Consider the following 26,665-nt stretch of genomic DNA (forward strand, 5'->3'; position numbering starts at 1 on the left):
AAGCTTTGCTATGTCATTTAGCTGTACCTGAACACTGTTATTATCTTAATTTATTATTGTACAATTTGTTGCAATTTTATTTTCTTTCTTTTTTTTAGTTATGCTTAATTTATCATTATACCCCAACTTCTTTACAGACGTGAAAAGAGTCAACAGTGGGCAACCAATCAGATCATCCAATGAATTTACACGTATTTCCCGCGCGTGGCTTGGCGGCGTTCGATTTAATTTCCCGGAAACTTCTAGTGGAAGTATTCGTTGAAGGTGCTATAGTATTTAAATTTTCGTCTTTTGTGACTTGTGGTTGAGTTTATTACGTATCCAGAGGTCTACTTTATTTCTCAGGTATATTAATGTGTGTTAGTCAAGTAAACATATATATTTTAAATAATTTTATTTCAAGTTTATTAAGTTGGGTTAGGTAACGCAGCCATTTAAATCGTCGAAATTGGTTTATGAGTTGATGCAGAAAAATGTTTAAGTTATAGTTTCTTCAAAATAACATGTATTTATAGTTAAAGTGTACTGTCAGATTCTATTTTTCTATATTTGTTGCTTGCGGATATTACATGTGATATAATTTCATTCAACGAATATACGATCAGCTGACTCAAGGTTTACGTTGCATACCTGTAGGATTCATTTGTTTTGTGTGTACTAGAAAAGCTAATTTGTGAAGTCGAAATCAGTGTACACGAGAACCATATCAGCTCTAAATACAAGTTCACATTCATTATTTCGGCTGATATTTAGTATCTCCCCCAATCTTGCGTGTATAAGATCTCCAGTGTTACTTCATAAAATATAGCTGAGCGTGCGAAGGGGGTTAGAATCCCCGCAGGACCCGTTTTTTGTACCTTTATTACAATTTAGACGAAAAGAAGGTACTGGGTTCTGAAACCAGTTGGAGGAGATACTAGGTACTACTATCCGTTATTTCTTTAAGAAACGCCGGTACTGGTAAAGAAGAGTGACATGAAAATAATTGTACGGTTAAAGTTCGTCAAATAATAATAATAAGTGTTTACAATGCCGGCTCCAGCTGGTATACTCACTCAGAAACGAGAAATTATTAATTTTATGAAAATGGGTCAAACTTTTCCTGACCGTTAATCCGTTCCTACCTCTGCTGTACTCGACTAACCTTTTAAAGCGGTCCTACTTATCGATGCTCAGCTGGAGCGTATATTGTAAAGTTTACCCACCAAAAATCACTTTCCTTGCTTCAAGTGACTTTCTAAGGAGCTCTCGGAATGTTAGTACCCTGTTAGCACATTCTAAATAAAAATGCACGGATAATATGCGTGCAAACTGATGGGCCGTACAAATGGTTAAGTGATATCTTATTATATACAGTTATTTCATCTCGAAATTTACTCGTAGTGTCTTACAAATTTTCTTAGCGTAAGAGTTGCATTCATGATTGCAAATTCACTTCGAGGAATTTTCCCGATGTAGATTGATTATACGGATCCGTACAGCAATTCATGAATTATATACTTATTTATCTATGCTTTCACTTTCTACACTTTGAGCAATTAGTCATTTGCTCATTAGATTCGTCGCAAGTCACATTGTCCTTTATTAATCTATCACTCTATGCGCTATGGACGAATACGTGCATACCAGGTTCGGCTTTCATTAGTATTTTTATATAAATACGCAACTCACAGGTAAGAGCATACTGTATTTAAATTACTTACACACTACTCTATTAAAATATTACAAATTTCTTCTGTAAATTTTACAAATCTGTGGATGTGTATAATCAATCTGCACCCTTTTCTTTATGGATATAAATACGCGGTAGGACGTATCTCATTAAAACGCCTGTGCAGAAAGTACAACCGACTTGCAAGTCTCTAAAAGCGAAAATGCTATCTAACCAAGTTAGGGCAGGAGTACATTTGAGATCGCGGAACCTTGGATCGCCGCGAAAGGTTGTGATATAATTCTGCTAGGTTCTAGATTACTGGTCTCCCTTCCCATTGAGCAGTAATAAAGACAGAAAACAACGTGCCCTGCGGGGCTCTAACCCGCCTTCACTCGCTAACGCTCGCTCGGCAATACTGTGAACATTAAATGTATATACTTTAGTACAAAAAGAAATCAACCCAGCTGTTAACCTACACGGGGGACCAGTAACCTTCCCATATAATTGTTTATATACAGTATTTAATATGTATAATATAGTTAATATTCTTTAACATAAATACTATTTCACGTTCACAGTTTCAATTTATAATTCAAATCAGCCTAACTGCGTTAACCATAGCTATGGTGACAGTTGGTAAGGCTTCTTCCTATCAACCGAAGAGCGTGCATTCCATCACCAATGAGGGCTGGGATTCCTTTTTCTTTCCTCTTTCCAATGTGGACCAGAGATTCATTCAGCTTTGCTAGGTGGTATTTTAAACCACCACTATGATTTTTGGTGAACCAACTGAATTTATGCACTCATTTGTTGTTATGTTGGATGAATAATCAGACTAACTTTTTTCACACCAGTATTTATTACATTGACACAGCGTGTAGTTCTGTAGTCTTAAGTAATTGTCGGAATGTAACGCTTGGTGTCACTTTTGCTTCTGTTATTTTGTAACGGTTAATGATCTTTGGTAGCGGAAATTTGAAAACTTCGTTCAGTTAAGACAACAGAGAAATTGCACAAAGCCGAGAAAACATTTCCACCACAAGCTAATACGGGTTTGAATTGAATCGGGGAACCTTTAGTATCAGAAGTGAGTGCTAACAATGAGTTATGGTACCCCCTGTATTTATATTTCATGAATTGGTTGTAAGAAGTTGAGTGTGTTACCTTTGGCTCGGAATGTTAAAGAATTGAAAAGATAATGCATTCGCCTCCGGTTTTGGGAGTCTTTAAGTTTGATTTTCGGAGAGATCTGAATGTAGTTATAAATGACATACTTATGTCAACCAATCTAAGATAGCTTTCTCTTCGTTTGCGTGTTATGCGAACATCGTACCAAACGAAATACACGCACATAATTTATGCCTAATTTGTGACAGGTAATACGATTAACTCATACTACGTATGATTTTAATTATTATGTTTTTTTGTATTGTTATAGAACTGAATATGCTCAGCAGGATATGTGACTTATTACACAATATTCACCCAGTGAAAACCGACTTTCTGCAAATTTGCTAACAGCGCCCTGTGTACTAATTGGTTCACTCCATTTCAAATATTGGAGAAACGTTTGGCTTATCGAAACTTTCTAAGTATATTCATTTAATGATATAGCTGCAACTAAATATACATATATATTATTGTTCTATCATTTTTAAACAGGTGAATTATACAATGGCTGCTGTTCAGACGACATTAAACTTTAATATTAGAAAAAGGCTTCACAGAAAGTGCAAAGAGTTGGATGACGAGAATTACAGTGAAAATCAAACAAGTGCTCTGCTTGGTAAGAATTCAAATGGTAAACGCGAATCGGCGAGACGAAGAAAAGCAGATTTGGTTTCTAATGAGAATTCAAGGCGGACCAAGACAAACGAAGCAGTTTCTGTCGATGATTATGGTAAGTCCATTTTGTGTATACTGTTTTTTCCTTGTAATTGTCTTGAATCGTCGTAACAGTAAATTTCCTTACTGACACAGTGGGTACATTAGTAAAGGCCTTAAATGTAGCGTAATATATAGGAACTAGTCTCTAACACAGGGTTTTTAACTTTTTTATATTTGTAAACATTTTCAATATATTAAGATTTGTATGTACCATTATTTGCAGCCTGCAAGGCTGAAACTAATAGAAATTTTTAGCTTTGTACAAAAGATCATTTCAAGTTTATGGTAACGAATTCGATCGCTAGGAAACAGTTCGAAGGTGCTGTGTGTTGACTTGCAGGGAGGAAAGCTATTGTGTGTGTGTGTGTTCTTATGACTCCGAAAATAACTGTCTTTTAGGAGGGCTACATTTGTGCCATCTCCGACATTAGTTGTAGCCAAACGAATAGTGTGTGATAAAAGGATTCGTGTGTCAAAGAAAGGGGTCTCCATTGTGTTGAGTCGCAATAAAACCCCTGCTGTTGATGAGGACACACCGTACACTCAACGGTCTTTAGAAAGTTTATCAAGAGGAATGGAACAAACTTGATCAAACTGCTTTAGGCGCAATCTTAGTAGAAACCTATGGAAAACGATAGCTAACAGACAGGGGTTGCGCATCGAACATAATAGCTGATGGTGTCGCGACATTTCTTTATCTGGCAAAGAACTCAAGTAGTTACCGTGAACTTGAAATAACTTTCTGTATTAAGTGAAGTTGCGAAGAAAAGGTGTACACCACAAAGTAGTTTGATTTTGAACCTGTAAATAATACTGCATAAGAGAAATCTTGGTATGGCAAGGTAAAATTCATAAACTAATACATTTTTGTTTCAAACTTTTTTCACTATGTAGAATTATAAAATAAGTTCTTGCAATAGATAATTAGGGTTTCACCCTATTAGTTAACGATTCCGGGATGATACATCAGTAGAAGGCCCGTGCCAACTTAATATAAAATGGTTTACTCTTTATAAACTGTATAAGGAACTTTTTTTTGTCAATGATTAGCTTTTAGTAGACACAGTAGTTAACATGTGCAAGTTTTAGTAGAACTTATTATTTTTCATTGCAGATGTTAACACTCCTTCACCGAAGAAGTTTAAATTAAATGACCCTTTTACAAAAAGCTCGACAAAGTTAGGTAGTCCAAACAAAACTCCGCAGTCACAGACAACTCCACAAAATTTTGTACGAAAGCTATTGCCAAAATCTCCATGCAAGTCCAGTAAGATGAAAGTGCCGAATGACACTAGTGAATCACGCTTTACACCAAAAAAGTTGTTTCCTGAAGCAGGTAAGAGACAAATGACATTGTGTATTTATTTTATAAATAATGTTCACAAATTCGTAACGTATTAATTGCGCTTCAAAAATGGTTTGATATAGACTCAGATCTGATAGTAATTTTCTCTCTACAACTTGCTTTAAAACTAGTTTAATAGGTAAGGAACCTTTTGTTTCTTCTGGCCTGGTGTTGTGCAAAATATATTGCGATATTCAGCAGAGGTCTTTCTCATTTCTCAGGTTAAGATAGCAAAGAGGTTTGAATCTTCTGAAGGCGAGTATGTTGGCTATTTATTCAGTTAATATAGTTTGCATTACAAGACCTTGCCATTCCTTTTTTCATCCTTTTCTTTTCTTTTTCTTTTTTTCTTTCTTCCTGGCAGCGCAGCATTTTTGATTTGGTTTTGAGTTTAGCGTCCCTTTGAGCGTATGGCTGAGACTTGGACATACAGCTTAATGTAGAATTTGAACCACACGAGCGTGCGCCGGAAGTAGAACTCGTGACTCCTGCGCTAAAGTGCAGCATTTTTGAATATACCATCTTAATATCAGATTAACCAAGAAACGTTAAGTAAGTTATCAAGAAAATAGCTTTTGAATAAATTTGTAAGCATTCATATTACTGGTATTTGAGTGATATTACCGACGGTGCTCTTTTTTTATCACTTAAAAAAAATAGAATCTGCTGAGCAGAAATGCTACCGTTACTGTCACACTCGACCAATTCAGGATACGCGAAAAAGTACAGCGAAATTAATGCACAGTCATGTTGAAGGAAGGCAGAGAATTTATTTTCATTAAGGGGAGTGGAAGCACGAATTTATACAACTTGTGGAGTTACTTCAAAGAACCTTCGACAAACTCTGATACAGTTTGTTTGTGTATGCCATATTCCACACTCAACCATCATTGTATCCAATGTATGTTCGCTGCATTGATACCGACTACTATGCATCTTTCCATCATGGAGTCAGCTTCTGAAAGGAATATTTAATGTAAACTCTTATTCTAATTTCACTTTCATTGTAAATACCGACCTGGTCATCGTCATTATTATAACATTTGCTGTTCTGTAGACATAAGTGCTATTTGTTTCGTCAGGATATCAGCGACGGGATTTTTGATGCCGTAGTTTTGTGATGATCGTGGATTTTTTAGAGTGGGGAGTTAAGAAATGATTCCTTCTCATGAGTTCGTTTTGCTGCTACCTGCTGTATTGGCTTACTTTATGAAATTTCATCATGCATTGTGAGAAATAGACTGCCGCACAGTGTAAAATTTGAGCAATCTAGGTGGAAAAAAATTTAAAATGTCTACTTAACGAGAACTCCTGGTGGACTATATATTTCGTTTCTAGAATGTCCAATGCTCAACAAAACTGTTAGTTCGCCGAATGCCCACCAGATGGAGTACTAGAAGCACGCCAACATGCACTAACATGTTCGCGCTCCAGGCAGCTGCAACCGCGTCTAATTAGAGCTACGAGTTTGTTTCACCTGTGTTCTTTCTCTGTTAAGTGTTAAAACCTGAAACAATTGTTCTGTAAATCTGTGACACTTAGCTAGTGATGTGTTTAGATGAACAGAAGTTGAAGTTGTCGGCCCGCTAAGGTCTATCAAAAAGGTACATTTTGTATGCAATGTAATAAGTCATAAGGGTTATTTTGCGAAGGTATTACTTTAATTCAGCGGTGTGTTTGTGCTAATATTATAGCTACGACATTTGTGATTCTATATATCGAGAGATCTTGCGAACTTGTTTGTTTTCGTTTGTTCCTTCCAGAATGACACTTTGGCCTTCCCGAGTAAAACTGTTTGAAATCTGAGTTCCAAATCCAAAGGAGGCAAAGTTTGACAATTTTATTACTCATGTCTTGCAAGAAATAGGTAATGAAGTGGATATTAAACGTGATAGTACTCATCTAAATACTACAAAATAAATTTTTGTCAGCAAATCAGAATCAAATCGGAGAAGGTAGGAAAACATACGTTGTTTTCTCCATTGCCATTCCCGGTGGCTTGATGGGTACGTCACAATTTCTTATGACATTTTTAACAATGTTCCTAGCACATCACGAACGTTCACGGAGGATCTGGTCGGCCAATAATATCTTCTATCTTCTATTATTAGTAATAATATCTTCTACGGAAATTTCAGGGGAAGTACCCCTATAGTCGTTCATCGATCACGTTTTCTCTCTTGTGTCAAACTGAAGAGGTCAGTGAGAAATCACATCTATCTAGCATTTCTGTTTTTCACATGATCAAGTGGGTGTAACGGATCAGACCATAGTTGGTACAAACAAAAGTTCTCTCAAGAACATTCAGTGATGCAAGTCTGTTTAGCATTTCTATGGTTCCCTTCCACATGGTGATGGTACAAACGACTCTTGACACTATCCTCTGGCAAAATCCTGCCATGCCTTTTTACTAAGTACTACCCCTATTAAATTTATTTTTGCACACGAATCGGCTAACTTAGTTATCACAGAAGTTAAGATCAAACAGCAAACATATATATTGATCGACACGAAAATTACTCTTAATTTTTTTGAAGTAATCGTAAAGCCAAATTTGGTTTTCTGCATGATGGATGGAAAAATGTGTAATGTGTCCGCATGTCTTCCACTCAAACGTGTTACCTATGAGAGGCAAAACCCAATGAAATGAATAAGTTGGATGGGATCACAAGAAGTACGAACCGAATTCCTTTCACTCGGTATATCACCTCTTCATGCTTGGATTAGACTCTTTGAATGCATTCTCCATATATCTTACCGGTTGGATATTAAAGCGTGGTAAGCAAGGAATTCTGAAAATAAGAACAAAATTGTCATGAAGAAAGAAGTTCAAAAGGAGCTAAGAAAGGAACTAGGCCTTTTGGTTGATATACCTAGGCAACAGAGTGGCAACACAAACGATGACAACATTTTTTCAGGAATCCCGAGCAGGCTGCAAAAATCACTGGAGTGAATCTTGAGTTAATTAAGCGTTTAGGCACTATACTGGAGTGCATAAATTGTCATATGAAAATTAATTTAGGTGAATTTCAACGATTTACAAAATACACCATGCACCTATACCTCCAAAACTACACCTGGTATCCAATCCCTGTGAGCCTGCATAAAATATTGCACGGAAGAGGTACTTGCGATAATTGCCTATAGGACAATTTCCTGAAGAGGCCCAAGAAGCAAGAAATAGAGGTTTACATGAGAAACTTCTAGAGTGGATACAAATACAGACTTAATCAATCGACTCTTTATCACCTTAGTTGCATATATAGCAAGTCTACGAAGTTCCTCACATACAAATCACAGGAAGATGAGCCAAGAATTAGAGTTATTAGAAATTGAGAACACGCTTCCAGTAGGAGACAATTCCACTTCGAAAATAGATCAGATGTGGAAAGTGACTTCAGCAGTTCTGAATAATATTGTTAGTACCTACTTTTGTCAGTTAGATATTTTTGTTCCTTTTGTATTTCGTACTTGTTTTAGTTTTCAACAGGCTTATGATTGAGGTACTTTAGGGTCCCACAAATGTCTAATTCAGTCATTTTCAATGTACGTATGTAGTTAGCATATTGCATTCATTTTGTATTAAAATGCAAACCCCTTGCTAAAGCTTCTTTTAGTGTCACAACTGCCATATTTAACACTTGAAAGTCGACTAGGCTATTCTTTGCTAAAATTGAATTTTTTCCACATAGATTGCTGAAATTTAACACCGTGCGCAGTTTAGGCTGTATGCGATTGAAGTCAGCTACAATATGCCTGGTGTACCCCTGAAGCACATCATTTATAAACAAAATAATTTGTTTATCCAGATAAAAAAAAAAAAAATAATTTTGTTAGATTATTTGCTTCAGGTGTATATCAAGGAAATTACGAGTGTTCGGACTTACATAAGGGTGGGGAAAAGATGTATTGAAACCAGGATTAAGAAACATATCAGGGATTCAAGAAAAGAAATTGCTGCTGTGTTGGGGCTTCCAAAGCATCTTTATTCGTCAGGACTCAGATGAACGTTCTCCATTGAAGGAATGTATGAATCCTTTTTCATTAAAACCAATAACCCAGGTTTAAATCTGGATAGAGAGAGCTTGGATAGGCAGTGGGATTGCATATTAACCAAAAAATCAACTCGATTCGTCACTTAAAATCGGAATACTCCACAGGACCACAGCAAAAAAAATGAGGTGTTGAAACAACATAAAATGACTACCACTTTAGCGTGTTACTTGTGTGTCCATTCAACACCGGTCACATCGCCTTCAGAGCATATCAGAAATACCTCGTTACTGGTTGTATTTGCATTGTATTTTGTTTTTTTGTTTGGTATGAGCAAAGCTTTCTGAAATATATTTCACGTATATGGCAAGTAACTAATAACATTCTATGTTTTCTGTAATCGGTCACAATAATATTGTTATAAACCTGCAAATCATCTGACAATAGTTACACAGGTAGCAGTGCTTCCATCTGTTTTCTTTATCTTTTATTCTTGTCTTAGCACGTATGAACAGAAGATGGCAGAGCTGTTGTCAGACAATTCACAGGTTTACATCATTATTGTGACCGATTACAAAAAACAAATTATACGTTACTTGGCATAAATGCCAAATATATTTCGCAAAGCCTTGCTCATACCAAACAATAAATACCAATGCAAATTTTCTCAGGTAGTACCGAGTTATTTCTGATATGCTCGGAAGGCGATGTGCTTGGTGCTGTATTAACACACGTGTGTCGTTTCAAAACCTCATATATATAATCACTAACAGAGCATTCAATAAATCATACAGGAGTTGATAACAGAAAAACAGTTAACTGAGCAGACGGTAATCGAATTCAGATTTTCTACAGCTGTTAATGCTAGTGTATATATGAAGTTAGTGGAAGATTTGTATCCTTTAACTCATTTTCTGAGAGTGTATCCCTATTTCAAAGTATTATTTAACAATTATCTATTACATTTAATACAATTATAGTATTAATGATAAATGTTCTAAAATCGAACGTGTATGATCATTCGTGGGGATGGAGCAGTTCCAATCTGATTTATCAAACGCTCTCATTCGGCTTTGACCACAAGTTAAAACTTAAAGCCTAATTCTGACGATTTGTATATTGCTTACGCTGTAAACAAAGGTTAATGTTTTCGCCGTGTACTTTAGATTAAGAATCGCTGGTTTACTCTACTAATTTTGCCTGATCTTTAGGAATTGTTTCTTCAGCTTGCTTCTTTGTTCACTTTAGTTTGAATCAGTGATGGCTAAGACATTCTGATCTACTAGTTAACTATCAAAATTTGTTGGACTGCGGTCACTAATAAACTTGGAATATATGTTTATTATTATTTTTAACTTTAAAAAATTCACATTTTTACAGGTTCTGTTTATCAGCTTGCAAGACAAGCGTTGCATAGTACAATTCCTAATCATTTGCCTGGACGAGAGACAGAGCAGCAAGCACTTGTAAGTTTCTTGCGGGAGAGCCTAGCTACAAAGAAATCTGGTTCTTTGTATATTTCTGGAGCTCCTGGAACAGGTAAAACAGCCTGTTTGATGAAGACGTTGGAAATTCCTGAGGTTAGTTACTATTGAGTATCATGAAAATTTAATATATATATATATATATATATATATATATATATATATATATATATATACACGTTAAATTGCGCAGAGTCGGTTAAAGCGAAAATCACCATTTCATAGTCCCTAAATCGTATATCATCTCAGTTACCAAAAAAAGGTTTTCACCACAGACTGTTTTTCACTCAGTTGAACGAATTCTGTATATTGAATAAAGCACAAATTCTATCACACAAACTACATACTTATCTACGGTGTCGAAACCGTATCTAGACAAACGTAGACTTGTAGCGATTAAGTACTTTGTTTATTATTGTGTATTGTACACTTTTCCAAAATATATGTGCGTACCTGAATGTTTCCAAGTTTCTTAATAAAATTTGGCAACAATGTAAATGCATTCGAAGAAGGGAGAGTCGGGGCACGGCATTCCCAACATTCCTTGCTGTTTGCAAGATTCACCTTCTATTTTGTTAACTATTGCAGTGTTACTTTTAGAACAAAATAGTACCTTAGCAAACGTAGAAACTTTGTTGTAGGCTAGATAAAGAAAATACATACGGTTTAGACAAAAATTGAGAAACAAGTTTCTTAGCTATCAATACAACTAAAAGGTAATTCTTGTTGTTTCGCAGGCATACGTGGTAGTTCTCTTTGTAGTGGGATTCAAGTACTTTGAACCTGGTTCGAATCCCACTGGATAATGTTAACTTTCTGAAAATGTTTCCGCTGTTTTTTGTTTAAAGGTCAGTTTAGAAAGTTGCAAACTGATCACCGTTCTATCCGACAATTTCCGAACGCCATGAAAACTAGTAATTGCTTTTTTTTTTTTTTTTCCTTTTTTAAGGATGGATTATATATATATAAAAAAAATTACATTGGTCAGATGAGATTTTGTTAAACGTTTATAATTTTGTTCATATTTCATGAATATTTCACTACTGATGGTTTATTAATATAGTATTTTCTTTGAACGAAATTTTTCAAAAATTGAAGCGTCAATTTTATTAAATATTTCATTAGTAACTTTATAGTGTGGCATGATTCACGATTCAATTGAAGAAATAAGGCAAGAAAGTTCACTGCTTTGAACCTTTTCTCACACTCCTGAGAAATTGTAGATCAGTATGCTCCACTCTGTTTCCTTGCCATTTTTTAATTAAACGTACCTATGGTTCTATCATCAAATCAGGAATGCCCACAGTTTGTGAATTAAACCCAGTGATGGTCTAATCTAATTCTCCGTAGTAATATAGCTCTGCTTATCACTTAACTTTCTTGTGCGTGATATATTTACTAGAAAATTAAGATTCTTCATTCCAAGCACTACAATCCATATTATTAGCAAACATTAAAAAACTCAAAATTCAAATGGCCTCTTTCATACTTGCTATACCATGCCTTTCTTAAATTTGTATTTCGACTCCGTTCAATTCAGTTTTGTAGGAAATTAAAATTAAACCAATGAGATGTCATAAATGTTCTAAGATTGGTCAGTACTAACAATATAAAACACAAACATTCAATCTTCGGTGTGTTTTGTTCTTGAAAATGTTACTGTGTTGCAGCTGTACAATCATGGCATTTAGTCGTGAGTTCCATATGTAACATTCAAAGTTTCATGTTATTGTACAATAAGATTTTTAAGAAATAAGCATTCACATTTCTTTTGAATGCTTTTTATTTCGTGCATGAGGTAGCATGTTTTTGTGAATAAACTTCACACTCATTTACTACCTTCTTGCAGTGTTACCCAGTATACCTTTCGTAATCAAGTGGTCTAAATTATTTTTCAGCTGAAGTCTGGTTTCAAGTCCATTTACATCAATTGTACGTCTATGAGGAACTCGAGTAGTGTTTACTCACGAATTGCTGATCATTTAAAATTGAAAGTTTCAGGAAAGACGGAGGATCTTGTTGCTCAAATAGAGAAGCGTTTTGCAGAGTCTCAGAAAATGATGTATGTATGTCACATTTTCTTTAGCAGTTAATTAGTAAATTTATTATGTGGTAAGAATGAACTATCACGTGACCAAGAATAGCATAAATCAAATAACGTACATCATTTTCTCGGAATACTAATATTTTGTCCAATTGTATTCTGAATTTCCTTAGCAAGAGTAGTTGCGTGGGATATGGGTTTGGAATGACGCGTTGTAAGTAGTAAGGGCATCCGGAACGCCTCAAATGTTAACTAGTCAGTAAGTTAATTCCTTGTGTTGAACTTGTCTAATGTAGAAGATACAAACGTAATAAGTAAATTTCAAATAATATAGCATTGACTCTTGTATTAATATGATGAAGGTACTTGTCTTGTTTCAGTGCTAAATCCATCGTACATGATACAAAAGCAATGAACTCAATTGTTTTGTTCATTACTAAAACATCCCTGTTAACAAATATTTTTATTTTCCATGTACAAGCTTTGCTTTAGTAGACTTAAATTCGATTAAAACTATTCGCTGAGCAAAACAAGACGTTTATTGCAGAATATAGAAATTATTTACTTACCTTCGGTATGATACTAAATACTCGCCCGCACCGATGAGCCACTCGCCGTGGGCGAGTGGTTATTTGCATCCCTCTGTAGCAGTTTCGCCAACTATCCACTTGGCGACATAGTGTCTGAAGTCAAGTGAATAGTTGGCGAAACTGTTACACGTTAATAATTTTTAAAATAAACGTATTGTTTTGCTCAGCAAGTAGTTTTAATGATTTTTTTTTATTGTAGATATGAAAAGATGGCTCGAAAAATAGTATTGGGTTCTAATCATTTTTTGGGACTAATTTGAAAAACAATACATTCCATTACTTCCAAAGATTCTTGATAGCTTATTGCTTAAGCATGGTATCTTTCAGAGTAGCTAATGTTATTGATTTGTTGTTGTATATAGTATTTTGATTGCTCCAGAAGTGGAAATCAAAATAGATCTGGCGATCTTGAAGACTAGCCAATGTTGCCATTTCGAGACATCACACGATTTTACAAACAGCTTGAAGTAATACCATGCTTTGCCTTGCAGTGACGGGATACCGGCGCTCAATTTTCTGGGATCTACGTAATCAATTATTTTTCGCTGTCAATAAAGACCGCAGAAATGTGTTTAACGTGACAGCTATTATTGCTTCACTTTCAAGAACATTTTACTCACATTTGTAGGCTTTTCCTCATCTAGATGAATGTGTGTGTTAATATATTAGGTGTTTTAGTAATAAAATAAATGGAGTCTCCTTTTGGGACACCCTGTACTAGTGTTATACTCACTAGAATAAATATAAATCCAAAGCAGTGCTCATTCACTCCGTCCACTTTGATTTGTAAACGAACAGAATTGTTGTTCTCTCCTTAGTGAAACATGTCTGTGAGTTGCAAACCTAGAATGAAACTGCAAGAATAGAAATGTTATATTTAATGCTGAACATTAAATTTCCTCAAAGAATGCAATGATAGAATCAGTTATATTTCATTGTTATGCTTCGTGAAATTCAAGCATTTGCGACCTGAATTTCTCTTGCGTAGTAAACGACTTAAACGCAAGAATCTTAATCGTTTTATTAATATTTTCTACAAAATTACACAATACTCTCAACATTAGTTTCACTGTGACTTAATTAGTTTGTAGTTCTAGAATTATCCGGCATTTTGTTGTTTCTAATTGGTATTATAGCTTGTGTAGTGTAATATTTTGTTCATTAATTAAAATTAGTCAATTGTGTCTTCACTTCATATGTTGATTATACATAACTGCATTTTAAAACAGATGACTACTTTTGATTGGAGTCACATCGTTAGAATTTTGAATTTTGTCACTAGTTATAGGAAGAAAGATTCATACAAAAATTGGCACATTAATAAGGTTTCTTCTCTTAGCTTCTTAATAATAATAACAATAATAATAATAATCTGACTTTCCTCAAGAGCCGCTATGTAATATCAATTTACAATCAGTTGAACATTTCGTTAAATATGAATTTGTCCGATTTAAAACACTCATTGGATTTTCATTCATTGCATAAATACATGTGACCTGACTATTATTATTTATTTCAGCCTGCTGATTTTGGACGAAATGGACCAGTTGGATAGCAAGAAACAATCTGTTTTGTACACCATATTCGAGTGGGCTACAAAAGAAAAATCGAAACTTGTACTTGTTGGGATAGCCAATGCACTGGATTTGACTGATAGAATCTTACCACGACTACAAGCACGTCCTAACTGCAAACCTCAACTTATGCATTTTCAACCATATACTAAGCAACAAATTGCTCAAATCATTGCTGATAGGTTAAATGAGGTAAGTTTAGTTCTCTCTCTCTCTTTCTTTCTTTTAAGTTTGATAGTTCGTGACTTGCGAGTTCTCATTTTGTTATTATGAGGAACAATCTGGTGGCGAACATTGCCTGGCGAAAGATTTCTAGAAAGATTTGGCAAGAACCTCGTAAGATTATCCCGTCATTTGCGTGGATAGATAAAGAAAATTTTGAAATAATCGTTAATGTTTTGCCTAAATAAAAATTAAATCTATCAGTCAGCATTGTAGTTTTTAGTTTTTACTGTGAATCAAACTATAAATATAAGAGGAGCAGTCAAATGAAAATCGAACACACTCCATAAATCACATTCCTCGCAAAAGTTGGCAACACTGCTGTTACTTTTTGATACTGACATTTCTTGGGCGGAGAAATGCATAGAGACAACGTACAGGTACACACAGTTGTTTGTTTATTGTTCTATAGGTAAGCGTAGTGAAAAGTGTGTTCGTCCAGCAATAAAAATGGAGGGAAGCAAAGAAAAGCCGAGAGATGTGGTTCGTTTTTTGATGGCTGATGGTATTGGAACACGCGAAACTCATCATCGCATGTCTGCTGTGTATGGCGAACAGTGCATGTCATTGACAAGTGTGCAGAAATGGCGTGAGATTCCAAGAAGGACTCACATCACTGCAAGACGATTCGCGCCTAGGACAGGTCCATCAAGCCATTACCCCTGATGTGATTGCGCGGATTAATGGTTTTACCTGGAAAACTGATGAATCAGGGGAAGAAATTAATGTTCAGGTCGGAATTAGTCATGGCTTCGTGGATGCCATTATCAAAGAGCACCTGCAGTTCCGAAAATATTGCACGGAGTGGGTTCCGCATCAACTGACGGAGAAACAAGATTGACAGAATGGCTTCACGTCTGATTCATCTGCAGTGGTACCACGAGGAAGAATATGCGTGGAAGACATTCATGGACATCAGTTTCAGTCGGACGAGCAAGGCAAGAGTGGATCCGTCAGCGACCTAACTCCTCCTACAGGACTGGAATTGATCGTCTCGTCTCCTAGTGGGATAAACTTATTAACGTACCTGACAATTACTTTTGAATAAATAAATAAAAACATTCCATTGGTACTTTTTCGCATGTGTTCGGTTTTCATTTGACAACCCCTCATACATATCAAAGGAAGCAATTCCAGAATGTCTTAATTCGTATTCAAGACATTAGATTCTCGACTAAGATGTGAAGAAACTCTTAGGATTGTTATCAGTATGAGATCGTACTTTGTGAACGCAATTATTAGTCTGGTAACTCAATTGCGAAGCAAACAGTTTATCACTTGTTTCTTGTATGTAAATGATAATTCTTATTGTAGAAATCATAAATTTTCAGTAAATTATAAATGTATTAATATTGATTTCTAGGTCAAAGCTTGTGAAGTGTTCTCGCCTGCTGTGTTGCAACTTTTGTCTGGAAAAGTTGCTGCCACATCAGGTGATATTCGACGTGCTTTAGACATCGCTCGACGCTTGCTGGACATGACTGAGAGTGAGCAAGGGAAGCCTGTACTACAGCCAACCTCTGATCATGGTGCGTAATATTTTAATGTATTTTAAATCGCCTTGGATTATTTTATCACGGAGCTTACGAGTAATTGACATACAGCATTTTCAACTACAGTATTTTGTTGTTCATAAATTTTGCTCAAACTTGCGAAATAAATTGGAGCTGTACAGAAAAACTTTCTTTGGTAAGATAAAAAGAAAATTTAGGGGAAAACCTGACCTTTTTAAGTTAAGTATCGGTCAGAATTAAGTGTTGACTTAAACTTTGTTAGAGACTGTTTTATATTTTCATAGTCTTGATACGTTTTTTAGAAATGTTCGTTCATAGTTACTTTCAAATAGAAGTACGAAAATAATAAATATAACACTACATGAATCCTATAGAATTTCTGTAGAGAGAATAAAGTCTAGATCTTATAGTTACCTAAACGAAAATAGTATTCAGGATCTTATTTGAAAAAGAATATCAGATATCACAAAATTGAGTTTTTGTTTTATCTCCTTGTATTATGAATAGATATTTCTTTAATCCATACCATTATATTTCACATCTACTTTTTCACCGATATAAGAAAAAATATTAAATTAGTTAAATGTGTGCGTGCCTTTTCTTTCCTTCAGGTTCAAACACTGGTAGCCCTAGAAAATCTCCCAGGAAGAGCAATGCTGTGAAAAGTGTGAATTTGAAGCAGTTGATGTCTGTAATGAACAACGTGTATGGAACATCCAATTCTTTGGCAGCAGAAAGTAAGGAAAGCTTCCCATTGCAACAGCGAATTCTTCTTTGCTCCCTGTTGCTCATGTTACGGAAGGGCAATAATAAAGATATTACAATAGGAAGGGTAAGAATTCAATTTATTTCAAAATTGATACACTAAATACGAATTATCAATATTACGAGTTTTAGCTCATGCTGCATGAAAAAGTGCTGTATATAAAAATTTACTATACGTACTGTTTGGTTAAAATCTTGAAAATAAATCATCTTAGTGTCTAGTCTGGTAGAAGATCTCCAGGTTAACAAGAGTAGTTGTTTCCTTCGATTAAAACTAAATAATCATACTGTTCATAAATACAATATTTTGTTTTTTAAAATAGATATTGGAGTTAAGTAACTGAACATTTCTTAAATGTATATAATAAAATAAATCAGCACAAAACTATTGGGCATAGAACTGTGAAGTTTTATATATTATCCTTGTGCTGTAATCTGTATATAAGACGAGATTCTGCGAAGTACGACTCCGAAGGGGAAAAAGGGGCTTGGATGTTTGTTTTCCACAGTTCTCCAGATCTCCAAAACAGGCGTAGAATTTTAAAAATTTGTGTAAATATTCTTCATGTACCTTAAGCCGATGATGAGATTTTCAGTTCGGATTATTTATATGGAATGTGACCCTCGAAGGAAAAGACTAATTTGAGCCCTTAAGTAACTCCAGTGAAATCGAATTTGCTTCAAGTATTTTAAAACTAATATAAATTTGAATACGTATACATCATCTTACTTTTCTATAAACCATATTCCCATGCGAAGAAAAGGAATTTTGTCTACATACATACGAGATATACATTTGTAAATCAAGGTATACTTCTCTACTTAATCTATCAAATCGCTATTAGCTGACATGTAGCAATGTATCTATTAACATGTAGATTCTAGTTTCACTCGAATTATTGAGACTACACAATGATTGTTGCGGTTTCGTTGTGAAACATACCGAAATGTAAATAATTCCTACCGATATTTGGCAAATGCAGAAGCCGATGGAATAATGGAAGTTAAAACTATTGAAAACTTTGAAAGTTAATAATAAACCTCACATACCTGTGTATATTTGTATTTTTAGTCTTAATACGCTAGTTTTCATTTTATACGTTATTACATATAATAAAGTAATTTCCTTGTGCAATTTATCTATTTATTATACATAATGGTGTATAAAATCAACTTTAAGGTATGTTCAGAACTAGTTGAAATCTAGCATCATATATGGGTGACATCAGATTGCTGGTGTCGTGTCGGGCTTTCATGTTATCAACTGTATAAATCATTCTGATAACCTAGATTAACAATAAAAGTTTGGACATCTAGACACAGGCTCCAAATAATACAAGTAGATTGAAAAATTAGCAATTATCAGTGGTACACTCTTTCTAAGATAACGTGTTTAGAATTCATATTTTTGACATCCGTGATAATGTTGACAGCAATAATCAAATATTGGCCTACTGGAAAATAATGAACACAGTCCTCCTAGCTGTTAGTCCTCTTGCGGACAAACCGAAATCGTCAACCACCATTCAGTATGCATATCCTTTGCCCTTCATATTAATACATAAGTAATATCCTTGTGTTCATTAAAATTGACAAAGGAGCTGGAAACATCCAGTCTTATTGGCTTTTTTGTCATTTAATATCCATAGCAATACCCCTAATTTCAACGGAAAATCTTTGTCAGTTATTCATTAGTCAACGTTCTATATTGATGTTAAAGAAGTTGTTCATTTGGATTATAGATTTTTTTTCATGTGTAGAAATTAGATTGAACTAACAATTCGTAGAATATTGAAATAATAAATATATATACAGTCTGCGTATTTATTAAAATAATAGTGTACGTTGTGTAAAGTACAGGACAAAAATAAACTACCAAAAACACCATTAAAACTAATGACTATTTAGGTTGTTTATCTTTGTCTCGTACTATGATTGTCTATATTTTGATTTTCGACGAGAAATTTAAACCACCTTATTTTCTTTCAGTTGTACGACGTGTTTTGCCGCGTTTGTAAAAAGAGGAACCTTCATGCAGTTGGCCAATCAGAATTTTTAAATCTCTGTTCCCTGGTTGAAACAAGAGGTGCTGTTAGATTATATTCTAAGAAGGATGCGAGATTGACTAAGGTATTTTTTTTTTCTGTTTATAATTAACTATTTTGAAGTACTGAAGATTAATCTTTTTAGCTTCTAACTTTTTTTTTTTTTTTTTAAGTTATTTCTTCTGTTAATACTATTAATTTTTAATTGTAAATAATGACGTATAATGTTTTTTCCTGATATTTGACATTGAAATAGTTTAACATTTCGAAGGAGTTATTGAACAATACATAAGTTAAAACAATCTTGTTGAATTTAGTTTCCGTGACTAATACTCAACATTTCTTGCATTAGTACGTACGAGAATGCGCATTTCATGTAAAGCTTCAATCACCTTCATAGTTACGGTTCTCATAACCTTTAATCTCTCACTGTAGCCAACTAAGAGCGAAAAGTGAGTTTCTCTCCCGTAGAAGGTTCTTCACAACAGTTTGAAATCGCGAGACATCAGCCAAATTATTAGTACACCTAATGCATTGGTACTTAATTCCTCTCCTGATTTTAAGTGACGGAAGGGTGGAATTTCCACTGGGTGACGATGGATATAGTAACTCAACTCGTGGTGTTTGGTCAACCAGTAGTATCGTAAAGGCAGCTTGATACATCGTTGTCTCCGTGACCAGCGATGAGAAATATTCCTTCCCAGTTGTTCAGTTAATACTACACCCCGGTACATCAACTATTTATTGATTTTAGAAAGGCTTATAACTCAGGACAGAAACATTGTACAGCATTCTTACAGAATTTAGTATACCGTAAAAGCTAATTAGATTAAGATGTGTTTAAATGAATCCCAAAGTAAAGTCCGGGTAGGAAAATTTTTGTCCACGAGTTTTCACGTCGAGACTGGCCTGAAACCAGGAGATGCGTTGTCGCCATTATTAAATTCTCTCGTGGAATACGCTATAAGGGAAATCAAAGATAGCAACCAGGGCCTAGAGTTGAATGTGTTCACCAGGTTATGGCGTGCTAAAGATGTAAATTTAATAGGGGGTGCTAGGAGAACAATAGAAAGAAATGCAGAGGTCTTATTAAACGCTTGCAGGAACATGGGTGTAGAAGTAAATGGAGAAAACTAAATACATGGAAGTTCGTCGGGATCGTAATACGGCAAATTTTATGGATGCGTTACAATATCAAATAATACTTTTGATAAAGTGGATACTTTCAAATATGTTGGATCAACATTAACAGACGGAAAATATATTCGAGAAGAAATTAAATGTCGACTAAAAGCTGGGAATTCGTGTTATCGTTAACTTCAAAATCTCTTGTCACGAATTCTGTCGAGGAATTTGAAGCTTAAAATATATGAAACAATAATCATGCTTGTTCTATATGGTTGCGAATCGTGGTCGCTTACTCGGAGGAAAGAACATAGATTGAAAGTATTTGAGAACGAGACCCTGAGACGAATATTCGGACCCAAGAGAAACGGGAATGGAGAATGGTGGAAACTTCATAACGAGGAACTACATAATTTATATGGTTTACCCAACATTGTTAGGGTCGTCAAGTCTAGGAGGCTTAGGTGGGCAGGTCATGTAGTCAGGATGGAAGAAAGTAGGAACGCTTTCAAAGTCTTAACTGGAAGACCAACCGGAAAACAGATGTGAAGACAATATTAAGATGTATCTCGCAGAAATAGGAATACGAAGTTGAAATTAGATCCAGTTGGCTAAGGATAGAAGTCAGCGGAGAGCTTTTGAACCTCCGTGTTCCATAGGCCATAGAGTGAGTTAGCTGTTCAGTTTGTCAAAATTGTTTTCTTGGTGTATAACATGAATTTTTTCACACAATAGACAGGGCTGTTAGAATTTTCCTCCGTCCGAAATACCCAGTGGGTTATTTTGGGTAAAATTCAGAATAACCTATATATAGTTATGGATAAACAAGACTTTTCAAAATTGATAAAATAAATGTCTAGTTAATGTATAAATTAAAGGTACAATGTTCGTTGCAGTTGTGCTCACATTACAGTATTTGAAGTTCCGGTTATTTTACCAACGTGATAAGTTTTCTGTACATGACTTTGAAGAATTCATTGTAATTTTGTAAGGTGGCAGAATAGTGCGTATTAAATTATTTCTCTTACTGACCGTGTCAACTACCAGCATAACTTACTCTATGGCCTATGGAACCCGGAATCCGCGTTCACAAAAGCTCTCCACTGACTTTTATCCTTAGTCAATTGGATCCAGTTTCTACTTTGTATTCCTATCTCTGCGAGATACATCTTAATATTGTCCTCACATCTGCGCCTTGGACTTCCTAATGGTCGTTTTCCGGTTGGTCTTCCAGTTAAGGCTTTGAAAGCGTTCCTACTTTCTTCCATCCTGACTATATGACCTGCCCGCCTAAGCCTCCTAGATTTGATGATCCTAAACAATAGTAAACCGTATAAATTATGTAGTTCCTTGTTATGAAGTTTCCGCCATTCCCCATTCCCGTTTCTCTTGGGTCCGAATATTAGTCTCAGGGTCTTGTTCTCAAATACTTTCAATCTATTCTTTCCTCCGACTAAGCGACCACGATTCGCAATCATACAGAACAAGCATAATTATCGCTTCATATATTTTAAGCTTCAAATTTCTCGGCAGAATTCGTGACTAAGAGATTTTGAAGTAACAATAACACGAATTCCCAGCTTTTAGTCGACATTTAATTTCTTCTTGAATATGGTTTCCGTCTGTTAATATTGATCCAACATATTTGAAAAGTATCCACTTCATCAATAGTATTATTTGATATTGTAACGCATCTATAATTTGCCATATTACGATCCCAACGAACTTCCATATATTTAGTTTTCTCCATTTATTTCTAAACCCATGTTCCTGCAAGCGTTTACTAAGACTTCTGCATTTCTTTCTATTGTTGTTCTATCACCCCCTATTAAATTTACATCATCAGCATATGCCATAATCTTGTGAACCCCATTCAACTCTAGGCCCTGGTTGCTATCTTTGATTTTCCTTATAGCGTATTTCAGAACAAAGTTGAATAATAATGGCGACAACGCATCTCCTGGTTTCAGGTCATTCTCGACGTGTGAACTCGTGGACAAAAATTTTCCTACCCGGACTTTACTTTGGGATTCACTTAAACATATCTTAATTAATCTAATTAGCTTTTTCGGTATTTCCAATTCTGTAAGAATGTTGTACAATGCTTCTCTTCTGAGTCATAAGCCTTTCTAAAAGGGTATATTCTATGCCTTTCTAAAAGGGTATACTTTATGTACCAGGGTATTCTATTCCCACTTCTTTTCGAGTATTTGTCGAATGGTAAGTATTTGGTCGATAGTTGATCGATATCGTCTAAATCCTCACTCATAATCTTCAGTGTCATCTGCGTATGGGATCAATCTTGCTAATAGAATGTTTGAGAGGATTTATCCAACATGGAAGGTGTTGGCAATGTAACCGTAGGTATGCTACCTGGTAAAGTGAATTGTCCGTATGTGCGCTCACGGACAGAATTCTGATAACTTGCTTCTACATCGTAAATTTGTACTCTAAGTAGTCCATCTGATATTTTACAGAAATCAATTAAGTCCGCGCAGAATTATGGTGGATGGTTCCTGCGTATTTACCTGATTTACATTATGATTTCTTAAAATTTGCTTGGTTAACACAATGAAAAGGTGATATGCTACGTTTTCAGCAATAAAAAAAAAAAAATAATAATAAATAAATAACCTGGTCGGATCTCTCAACTCGACAAATGCTGCCAGTTGAAATTATTAAAGGGGCTTATGATTCCCCAACACGCTACTTTTGAAAAACGAAAAAATAAAACTGGTTACCGGAAATACCATTGCTTACATAAAAATATCTGTATAGGAGATTTGTAGCGTATGTTAAGACCTTTCATTTCCCAAAATTCCAAAAACGTAATAAGATTGGATATTTAGTTACGGAGAAATTATCATGGAATGTTATCCTTTATTTTTGGAATGTTCTTTTTCTACTCACCGATTCAATTCATAAATTACATGGAAACAAAGAAATAAAATAAATCCTACACCGTTGATTTTTATTATTATTATTATTATTATTTTTATTATTTTTTTTTTTTTTAATATCTACCCGTGAAATTATTGTTCGACAGTATCAGGAAACATCCTGTGACTTAATTTCATGTGATATATACTATGTTAAAATTGTCTGAGGACAGAGATGTTATGTGCTACACTGCAGTAAATATATTCATGTTACAGCAGTGAAAGTCTCTGGCCAGTCAGACGACGCATATTGAACTGTGATGCGTTATCAACGCATAAACTCTCCAATTTATTATTATTATTATTATTATTATTATTATTATTATTATTATTATTATTATTAAACCTGGAGCCTGTGCTAGTCAGTATGGTACGCTGTATCTCATATGCTCTGCAATTTCTAACAGAATTAAGATGTCCCTTTTCTCTCTTTACATAAGGATAAGTCATGTCTTGCAATATTCTGATACGCAATAATTACAATACAATAAAAGCAGGTTAACATTTGAAGTATAGATTCCCGCGTTGGACTCTGCAACCATCTTCCTGTCATTTCCTCGTACCACTGTTGTCCTTAGAGGCAAAGAAGTCCGTCACTGTTGGTGAAGTATCGTGATTTCAGTAAGTTTAGGACTATACATGGTGAACGGTAACTACGTGGACAAACTTGGACGGGTGATAGTACATCTAAAAAGAAGCAAAAAAGTCCTAGTGAACATGGGAAATTCCGTCCCGTTTAGGAGTGACAGTGAGCCGAAAGCGTGGGAACATGAACTTTAGAGGCCAACAGCTTAAAACCAATACATCGTAGAGAGTGCGGTTAAAAACGTCACTTAGAAAGTCATACCTACTCTATTGAAAAAATGCATGCTTGAAAACGCAGCTATGCGTGCGCACGGGATTCCCCAAAGGAACGAAAGGAATCCCGGACATGCTGTAAAGGAAAGAAGTATCACACGTTGTTAATCCCGTGCACACATGTAGCTGCATTTTCAAACATGCATTTTTCAATAGAGTAGGTATGACTTTCTAAGTGAAGTTTTTAACCACACTCTCTACGATATATTGGTTTTAAGCTGTTGGATTCTGAAGTTCATGTTCCCACGCTTTTGACACTCACTCCTAAACGGGACGGAATTTCCCCATGTTCACTAGGACTTTTTTGCTTCCTTTTAGATGTACTATCACCCGTCCAAGTTTGTTCACGTAGTTACCGTTCACCCTGTATGCCGGGTGTGGTATTAATTCAATGCCATCAAGTTCCTAAATTTTCTGTTGCTTTTCGGGACGAATGTGGTTTTGCGTTATCCTATTGAAGCAAGGCATGCTTTCCGTTTTCTAATGCCGAATATTTGAAACGCAGTGCAATATATCCGCTCGAACTGTTCGGAATAAATGTCAACATTGATCTTGCGACCAATAGGAAGTACACGAAGCGAATTACCCCCTCGTAGTTCCACCAAATACGCAACATGACTTTATGCTCGAAATGGCTCTGTTCGGCAACCAATTCTGGAAGTGGTCCCTTTCTCAAACATGTTTTTGCACATTCAGATAATAATAATAATGATAAAATACCCTCGTCGCATGTGATAATTTGTTTCAGAAAACTAATATCACATGGATTGTATAGTTGTCACGACATTCTCCTCTGGACCTGACCTGAGGTTAACTCATATGACACAATGCGGAGCTCTTGATAGTTTTCCCGAGTTTGTGGTGGTGGATGACTTTTCCTCAATGGCATATCTCGGAATCTGTTACCCCGAGGGGGACAGTCCATGGCTGCTTCGACATTGTTACAACCTGCACGAAATTTCTATAACTAGTTACTGCCGCAGCGTTACGCCCAAGTTCGAAATCATAAGTAACATTTCACGTATTAGGCGTTGAGCACTCATCGTCACTGCCATACTGACGGAATGGAGGCCTTAGTGTTAAGTCCGTTTGTCACACTATCTTTTGGGTTAGTTTGTCCTTGTACTTACGGTCCATCACGGCGTATACATGCGCCTGCTCTTTCGGTTGTGTAAATATTGTAAGACTTCTGACTTAACTCTTATGTTGTACGAAACTTGCTCTTTGACTAACTTTCTTTTATCACATTATTATAATTTTTAAAGATCTGGAATCAGAAATTTATGAAATAATAATTTCTGTTTTACAGATTGTGTTACAGTGGGATGAGGATGAAGTGTCATCAGCACTACAAGATCAGCAGCTTATGTCGTGCATTTTGAATGATTTGTCCTGTTTGTCAGGATAAAAATTGATCTGTTAATGTATGATGTATATTTGTATTATATTTAACCTTGTTCTAAGTTATTTAAAATGTTTTTTTATGTACGCATACCTTAACTTTTTTTAAGCATGTTATGCTTTAGTAGCCAGTATTCTGCAATTAATAGCATATTTGTGATCTAGTATTTTTGTATTAATTTTCTTCGAAAATTTTGACATTTGTAAGCAAGTGGTGATTTCTGAGAAATAATTTATCAGGAAAATATTGTTCTGGTATTTTTGATAGTGTTTGCTTTCATTTTTCTAATATTTAATTAAATAAGAACATATTCTTGAGAATGTTGTAGTTCAATGAATTTTAAAGTAACCAGAAAACTCGTGTCTGATTCGGACACATGATAATGTTTGTCTCGTTTTTGCTCGTTTTTGTAAACTTAAGACTGTTACAATTCTTAAATAAAATGCAAAAGAAATAAATTTTCTTTTCCTCATTAACTTACATCAAACTCAATTTTCATATTGAGTAAAGTTATACAGAGTTAGTATAAATGATTCATTCGTTTTAAAAAGGCTAAATTTTCAAAAGTATTACATGTACACACATGAAAGATATATGAAAAGAACCACAAACTCACCAAATTTGTACTGTGTGGCAGTACGAGTCGATTATCTTTCCGATCGGGTGTGGCAGTACGAGGTTAGTACCTGTCGGAAACAGAGGGAAAGCAAGAAACAAGTTTTTGTGTGCTTGAATATGCCAGATGTTCGTCTGTTATAACTGAGTTTGAGTCACTTTTCTTGAATAATGTTGTCTACGAAAAGATTCTGAAAGTTAGTTTTTTCTTGGTAGTGTATACTTACGGCTTATTTTCAGTTCCGTTTGTGTAATTGAAATGAGAATTCTGATCGTAAAGGCATTAATTGCAAAGGAATTCATTATTAAGGATCTATACAATGATATCTAGCCGCCAGAATATTGAACATTGTTCTTGCGTAAGATTGCAATTCGACTCCTTTTTAACGACACCAATTGACCCATGTTGATAACACTAATAATAATATAATCATACTTTGAATCTCGCCCTAAAATTTTCCAGAAAAGAACTCCGCCTCACTGATAAGAGAATGCCGTTGACACTTTGGAAAAACTAGCTAGACGCAACAAGTCGTAAACTTAAAATCTGAGATTTGATGTTACTCTGGTTTAGGGGTTTGTTTTGGACTTGCTCTTCCAAAACATAAG

General features: G+C 35.1%; 1 protein-coding gene across 1 annotated transcript; it reads left to right on the forward strand.

The window, feature by feature from the left end:
- Positions 1–187: 187 nt before the first annotated feature.
- Cdc6 (Cell division cycle 6) lies at positions 188–25,899 on the forward strand. Its single transcript, XM_081760656.1, has 10 exons — positions 188–345; positions 3,317–3,554; positions 4,656–4,877; positions 10,260–10,459; positions 12,262–12,425; positions 14,517–14,763; positions 16,157–16,322; positions 16,919–17,139; positions 19,062–19,202; positions 25,349–25,899. The coding sequence occupies exons 2-10, from the start codon at positions 3,329–3,331 to the stop codon at positions 25,445–25,447; spliced, it is 1,686 nt and encodes a 561-aa protein (XP_081616782.1). The 5' UTR covers positions 188–345; positions 3,317–3,328; the 3' UTR covers positions 25,448–25,899.
- The last annotated feature ends 766 nt before the right edge of the window (positions 25,900–26,665 follow it).

Source organism: Thermobia domestica, chromosome 1, assembly GCF_964235325.1.
Source record: "Thermobia domestica chromosome 1, izTheDome1.hap1.1, whole genome shotgun sequence".
NCBI lineage: Eukaryota > Metazoa > Arthropoda > Insecta > Zygentoma > Lepismatidae > Thermobia > Thermobia domestica.

Excerpts from the sequence above, each read along its gene's own strand:
- Cdc6 (XM_081760656.1), top strand. The coding sequence starts at position 3,329 with ATGGCTGCTGTTCAGACGACATTAAACTTTAATATTAGAAAAAGGCTT. Across the intron at positions 4,878-10,259 it reads AAAGTTGTTTCCTGAAGCAG|GTTCTGTTTATCAGCTTGCA; the intron begins GTAAGAGACAAA and ends ACATTTTTACAG. Across the intron at positions 16,323-16,918 it reads ACAGCCAACCTCTGATCATG|GTTCAAACACTGGTAGCCCT; the intron begins GTGCGTAATATT and ends TCTTTCCTTCAG.